Source organism: Phaseolus vulgaris, chromosome 6 (genome assembly GCF_051622355.1).
Source record: "Phaseolus vulgaris cultivar YP4 chromosome 6, ASM5162235v1, whole genome shotgun sequence".
NCBI lineage: Eukaryota > Viridiplantae > Streptophyta > Magnoliopsida > Fabales > Fabaceae > Phaseolus > Phaseolus vulgaris.
The window spans coordinates 36,258,803-36,266,054 of record NC_143503.1 but is presented as its reverse complement, the minus strand read 5'-3'; the positions used below and the strand labels follow the sequence as shown (position 1 = coordinate 36,266,054).

The window sequence follows — 7,252 nt, the reverse complement described above, 5'->3', positions numbered from 1 at the left end:
TTCGTTTTTCCGAATAACAAAAATAAAAAGTCATTGACTTCATTTTTTTAAAAAGAAATGGAGAAATAAAAAGGTAGAAGTCGAGACATTTTCATATCTTATAATAAAACAAAATGTCATATTTGACGCCTTTAAGAAGTTCTGTTTATGATGTTGAGTGGGGAAGTCTAGGTCTTTTGTCTTTTTGTACTGTCTAGCTACATATTAAAAATACAAAAAGTCAGTTTGTACACCTTTTGGGAAAAAAATGTAAATCTTTGAAAGAGAATAAATTAGAGAAAGTGGGACTATTGTCACTTTTGTAATACTCAAAATCACTAACCATTTCTGCCATTAGTAATACATCACAGTAAGAAACCACATCAATATTCAATCACAAGTGCTATAAACCATGTAACAATAGCTATTTACTTGAAAATACTGGTCTTTCATTTTCTACATTTTGCATGTGTTACAAATAAGTGTTTTTTTATGCGTGGTATTGTAATGAAACCATTAAGAGGCACAAAACCTATGACTAGTTTGCAGGGCAACCATCAACGATTATGCCTTTTGCAGTTGGGCAAGCTGCGAGTGGACAATGTTCACCGTCATTTCCCCACCAATTTAGACTCCTGTTTTCCAAGCCCAATGTGAAGTAGAGTAAGACAGTCATGAAAGCAACCCCACTGTCAAGTGCCGCTGACAGAACATAGTTGTACCTCTGCCACCATTTCTTTCTGTAACGGAAGATAAAGAAGTTGAAAATTGTCCCCACCAAAATCCATGCATTGTAGTTCAATGGTGTTGCTGGTGGCATCATTCCAGTTGCTCCCAGGAGAATTGGGAGGTTGATCAGTGGAATCCATGACTGTTTTGGAAATGCTTTGTGCAATAGCCAAACAATTACGGGTCCTAAAGCCCCTCCAAGGAAAAACCAATTCATTGCACTGTAGTTTCCTTGAGAACCAAAGATTCGCTTTGGCCCCACAAGGCCCCAAATAACTGATGCATCAAAGAATACACGGTCACCAGGGCATGTCCAGGGACTGTCTGCAGGAAGGAGATCATCATGACATATGTTCTTGATGGAGTTCAGCAACCACCATGCTACCCCAATGTTGATGGTTCCAGCGAGCATTGTACCTATGAACTGTCCATGCATACATACATGTGTGAATACATTGATAGCACACACATAAACTACTGAATAAAAGAAAATATCTTTGTAAGCATATATACAAGGTGAGTTGTTTTTGTGTGTGCGCTTTATTAAGAATGTACCTGAACCAAGAACATTGATCTTGGAGGGATTTTCATGTAGTGCCCAAGTTTGAAATCACTGAGGAAAGAGACAGCCTGGGCCATGCTAATGTAACCATAGGTTTTGAAGCAGACATTTGCAATTGGTCTTCCCGGGTAAATGAGACCAAAGACATACTCAGTGATGATATTCAACCCTGGTGTCTGAACACACAGCAAAAAAGGGCAAAAGTAAAAATTTAGATTCTAACATACTTATTGTTTAAAACGACAAGAGAGCTTTCGAACTAAGATTAAATACAAGTTGCAAACGCTCTATCAACATCTTATCTAACATTGTTCTTAAATTCCGAAGTAACCATTGAAAAGCATTTTAGGCATTACTGTATCTAGTTTTGTGTCAAGTTTCTAACTTCATGTCAATTCAAACCGGATTTTTTATCTATATAAAATTGAAATGTGTATATATTCATATCGTTTTGTGGGTAATTGTTAGAAATAAAATACATCATATATGCGCATCGAAAAGCTCAAGTTTTTAGCATAGTTAGTATTTGAAACAATACTATAATTTCAAATCAAGTTAAATTTCTGCACAAATATGCATGTACTATCATATAACGGAGAGCAGAAGTTGCAGTCTCTAACCTGGTTTGTGGTGGCAGTGATGATGCTAATGGGGAGGGTAAATCCGAAAGCTAGGGCTCCCGCAAAGAGAAGTCCCCACCAGGGCATTTGAACCTGGTCATTTAGAAAGATGCATAGTGCGAGAGAAACCACAAGAGTCACAACCAGCAATAAATAAAACCACCAGGAAGGTATGTCTTTGTATCTTTTCATCAATTTTGTGTGAATATCTTCTTTCCCTTTGGAAGAAGCACGATAGCGCTCCATAATCTCCCTGCATGTTTGGTAATACATCAACATATGATCTTTTGTTTAATGATATAGCTGATAATCTAAAAAAATATAATTTTTTGTCGTAATGTTTCATGGCCTTACAGTTAAGACATTGCATATGAACCTTAAGAAAATTGTGGAAAGAATCATATTGTTCTAACCTGACATACTGAAGGTAGTACATTGCCTAATCTAGTGTTCTGAGAATATTTTCTCAAATGTAAGACATTTACTGGTTTAACATGCAATGTAAAGAGAGTATTACATTAAAAAAATTTGCAACCAGAGCAATATAGAATTTAGAACATTCTACTCCATGTTTATTCCAGAATTCCAAAGGCAGTAACATCAGTCTTCTTTATTATCATCTTATTACTAAGTTAATATAGTAAGAAATTAAGCATCACCACAAAATAATTTGAGTGGCATTACCTTCCATAGAAGCAGAACACATGTGTGAGGGTGGATGCTATGGTGGCAAATCCGAAGCCATAAGTGAGGGCGAAAAACACACTGAGATGAATTCTCCCTTGCTTTTCATACTCTGCAACACTTAACTCGAAATGGTCGTCTACAATAGCAGGTATGTTGTACCTTTGACCTTGTGCTGTAAATAAGTGTGAGGAGAAAATGGGAAACCTCTTGGCATTGTAGACATTGAGGCCCCAATAAGCTATAGGAATAACAGCATAGACTATTAATGCGTAGCCCACAAAAATATTGACAATGGCAAAGAAGGGTGAGATAAGAGGGCTGAACAAGAATGATGCCACAGCAGCCCAATCAAGTGTGAGAGCTCCAACTCCAAGGCCCCTCATGCCTGACCCTATCTGCTGAGCTGTGACTGACTTGGAGAATATCCAACACACCCATGAGATGTTTGTGAGCGTTGTGAACAAGTATCCAGGGATCACGTACCACACAAAACTGCACAATAGTGCAATAAAGAAAAACTTCGCCCGTGAAAGTCGTTGGTCATCTTTCTCATGCAATGCTCTGGATACAAAAAAAAAACCATTTATGTAAGTATAGAGTAGTTCATAAGTACATCAATACAGAGTCTGCATACTATGTGATTGCATGTGAAACTTTTATTGCTTCGCACATGTTTCCCTTGTTACATACTTGATTTCTCGGTGTTCATTTTAATGTTGTTACCTCACAACTACACAGCTCCTAAAGCTACTGTAAGGTGTAAGAGACCATCCTAAACATCCACATAAAGAGAAATTAACGTTATGGTTGAAGACTAGGTGGTTCTGGCGAAACATCATTTGACACGTTTAAGAGTTAACAAGTTTTGATTGCACGGTATTAGCATTTGGTCAAAACTCAATGATTTTTCCCATGTGTGGGTTGTCATTGTCAATATATCGGAATCCAAGTCAAGTAAAATAATGATGATAGAAAATCTTGTATCGGTAGTCCATATCAGAATCTAAGTCAAGTAAAATAAAGATGATAAAAAATCTTGTAAACATTAATGTGTCAAATATAGCATACTTTTTAAAATGATAAACTCAAAATTGATTGAAATTAGCATGATGGGTCACGTGCTGCTGTGGCCATTTTCTCCATCTCTCATTCATAGTTCGTAAGTCGTTTCCTAATAGTTGTTCATGCTTAATTGTGAGGTCAATTCAGGACCACATGTTTAAGCAATGGAAAAGTGAGATTAAATGCTTGATATTAACGTTGTAGTAGTCAACTGTGAGGTGGTCCCAAAGTCAGCTGTGCTACAGCTAGACTAGAATCTTGGAACCCAGCTGGGCCAGCTCAATGTCTTTATTTGAACAAAATACAAAGTCTTCTTTATGTCTTTCTCTTTCTAGGAAAATTAATGAAGATTTGGCTAAACTATTTCTATACACAAATAATGAAACCCTCTTCTACGTTATCCTCATTCAAATAGCACTACTGTGAGTGCACTTGATCTAAATTCAAGTCAGATTCATGCATGGGGTAACCTTCCATTAGAGAGGTATTAATAAACTTTTTCTTTTGTTTAAATCCATCACACTTATGCAGACACTCACGAATACAAAAATACGTATAATCTCTAAAATGTATAACGCGGAGATACGGATCTATATATTATATAATTATAAATTATATAAATTGATAATAAATATTTATGTGCACTAAGTATGTTTCATTTTTTTTAGCAGAAAGATGATTTTTGGTTCAAAATGATTTTTTCATTATTTTTATAACCATAATAAAAATTTATACAGTAAGTTTGAATTTTTAGAAAATTAATGTATTTCTCTTTTTTAAAGTTGTGTTAGATCCGTGTTAGAATTGTCAGAAATCCAATAAATATTTTTTGAATTAGACATTTAATCGATACGTCGGATACATGTACCATCTAAGAGCGAACTTCATATATCACGCTATATAAATATTTACTCAAATTACATCTTTTCCATGTTTTACTATTTTACAAAAATATCTCAACCTCATAAGTAATCCAAACACTTAAAAAAATTGTATTCTAGCAGAAAAATTGGTTGTCAAAAAATCATTTTCTTAAAAAATATAAATACAAAAAGTACATATATTTAAAAAAAATTATTAAATTTTAAATTAATAATTAATATACCTAGAGAAGATGTAAGCGTCAATTCAAATAAGAGAAAACAAACTGTAATTTTACATCATCATCTCATCACAAACCAATGCATTATTAATTTTAATAATAGTTGCACAAATGGTAATTTTACAAAAAAATAGATTGACAGAATATATTTATTAAACTCTTAATAATTAAGAAAAAAATAAACCTCTGTTGATTAAAAAAGTTACTGATTTGACAAAAAATAATATAGGAGACGTATTATGAGATGAAACAGAAATGTAATTATATGAAAAGAAGAATGCTTATAAAAAATTATCAAAAAGTTTGATAGAAAAAATGAAATAAGGAAAAAATTGACATACCGGAAAAGTGAAACTTGGACGAGAGTGCTGGGCCACCACATATGGGCCGGTTCCACCACATATTTCCTCAGTAATCCGGCCCATCCATATCCTAACACCTGCACACACGCCGTCAATTAAAGGCCCGTCACAATTTGTCAAATTCTCTCTAAATTTGCTATTAAATGACAAAAATAACTTTAAATAAATGGAGGGTATAGATAAAAATTATTTTCAAAATTCTTTATCCAAAAATATTTTGACTTTAGATTTTCATAACACATTTTTTTGAATTTTGGAAATTTTAGAATGAATTTCTAATTTTGTGTTTCAGACTTTTTTTCCAGAAACTATTTTTTTTAGTTTTGAATTGTATTTATTTAGTTTGAAATTTTTAAAAAATAAAATAATAGAATGGAAGTTAAAATTGATACATGCAGAAAGAAATTGCTCACAATTTTAGTCATCTGCAAAAATCGATACAATACTTTGTAGTAGTGATAACATAGTCATTAAAAATTAATTAAACTGTGTATTCAATGAGTTTTACTTGTTGTACAGCACTTCAGTAATTAGAAAATTATAATAAACTCCACATTAGAAAACTATACACAACATGATAATTATAAAAACATAATTATTCCATTTTTAAAAAAAGTAAAATAATTATTCTCGTTATCATCAATTTGAACGACTATAAATTGCACCTTTGATTAAAAAAATGTAGAACAAAAAAAACTTAAATAGAGAAGATTATATGAGAAATTTATCTCCATATTTTAAGTGTAGTTTTTTCTACAGAATAATACTTTATTTATTTACAAAATCTAAACTCTGAATCCAAATGATTCAACAGGGTCAATTGGAGAGGAAAAAAAAATATATTTGGAATAAAATTTAGAAAAGGTTTGAGTAAAATAATAATATGAAAACGGCAAATCATTACGCGATTATGAAAAGGAAAGCTTAGATAATTAATATATGATTTTATAGTAATTTAAGAATAATTAAAAATAATTAGTGGGTGAATAAAGTGGTGGTTGGCACTAACCTGTGTAGTAATGATGAGAAGCCAAGAAGCAAAAAAGGAGATGCTGCGTCCGTAAAAGGCTTTGATAATGTTAACGATGCCAACGGCGTAGGGCGACCCGGATCCGAAAGCGCTTCCGGCGTTGGCGAATATGGTAATGAGGACGTGCTCCTTCATGTTAAACGGGCCCGGGTTGAGGGAGAATGACTTGGACCCGAACCCGGGAAGAGTGAACTTGGTTTCGGGTAGAACCGCGGCCATGAAGTGGCCGATAGGGAGTGTGGCGACTTGAATGGTGATTTGAGTGATGATGAGAGGCTCCGTGCGGTAGGCGAAGAACTGGTTGAGGAAGGAGAGGAGGGAGCAGGAGAGGAGACCCAGGAGCCACATCCGGAAGGTCCATACGGGTCGGGTCGGGTCGTCGGTGTTGGCGACCGTGAGACGGACCTCTTCGATTGGAGAAACGTCGTCGTCGTCGTCTTCTTGGGATGTGAGCGGCTTCTCTGGGTCAGAAACGGAGGTCATGGTTAGAGAGAACGGGATTTGGATGGGTGTGAAAAAGTGTTGGTGTTTTTTTGTTACGTTGGATTTGAAAGATATAAAGATAAAAGGATTTGGATTTGCACGTTCCAAGTCCTTGTGTGGGGTTTTGTCCCTTTTTTTCCAATCAGTAGTGTGCTCTAGTCCTCATTGGTTTCACACTTTTCCCAAAAAACTAATAAAATAATAATCTTATATATTATATCACAAAAAATTATGATCAAATAACAGGTGAGGTGAGCACTTAAATTCAATAAATTCTGATTGGAATAATCTTTAAAATAATTCTGATAGTATATTAAAAAAATTAAAAAATAACTCAATTTTATAATATGGACTTATCAACTTATAAACATCATATAGCGAGAAAAAAGTGTTTGTAATTTGTTAAAATGGAATAGTTTAAAAGGTGTGGTGATAAAGTTCTGTCTTTTTTTTTTTTTATTGAGAGTTTTCTTCTTTTAAGGATTTTTCTGATATTGTTACTTGTGATGATATTTTTCATGGGAGTATAAGAGAATTGATTGGTGGTTTCTCGGCTTTCCTTGATGTTCAAACTGCTTTGATTTGATTGCTAAGTTTTATATAATTATATATGTTATTGAACAAACTCAAGATGTG

At 33.9% G+C, this 7,252-nt stretch overlaps 1 protein-coding gene across 1 annotated transcript; it reads right to left on the bottom strand.

Annotated features, from left to right (window-relative positions):
- Window positions 1–387: 387 nt before the first annotated feature.
- LOC137832731 (oligopeptide transporter 4) lies at window positions 388–6,787 on the bottom strand. Its single transcript, XM_068641046.2, has 6 exons — window positions 6,113–6,787; window positions 5,083–5,180; window positions 2,575–3,138; window positions 1,891–2,143; window positions 1,264–1,446; window positions 388–1,132 (listed from the first exon to the last, which is right to left on the bottom strand). Exons 1-6 carry the CDS (start codon window positions 6,614–6,616, stop codon window positions 518–520), a joined length of 2,217 nt encoding a protein of 738 aa, XP_068497147.2. The 5' UTR covers window positions 6,617–6,787; the 3' UTR covers window positions 388–517.
- Window positions 6,788–7,252: the final 465 nt, after the last annotated feature.

What these genes read in the sequence shown, in the direction of transcription:
- LOC137832731 (XM_068641046.2), bottom strand. Translation starts at nt 6,616, where the DNA reads ATGACCTCCGTTTCTGACCCAGAGAAGCCGCTCACATCCCAAGAAGAC. An exon ending in TTCTCATCATTACTACACAG is followed by an intron (nt 5,181 to 6,112) that starts GTTAGTGCCAAC and finishes GCGTGTGTGCAG; the next exon opens with GTGTTAGGATATGGATGGGC. An exon ending in GATCAATGTTCTTGGTTCAG is followed by an intron (nt 1,133 to 1,263) that starts GTACATTCTTAA and finishes ATGCATGGACAG; the next exon opens with TTCATAGGTACAATGCTCGC.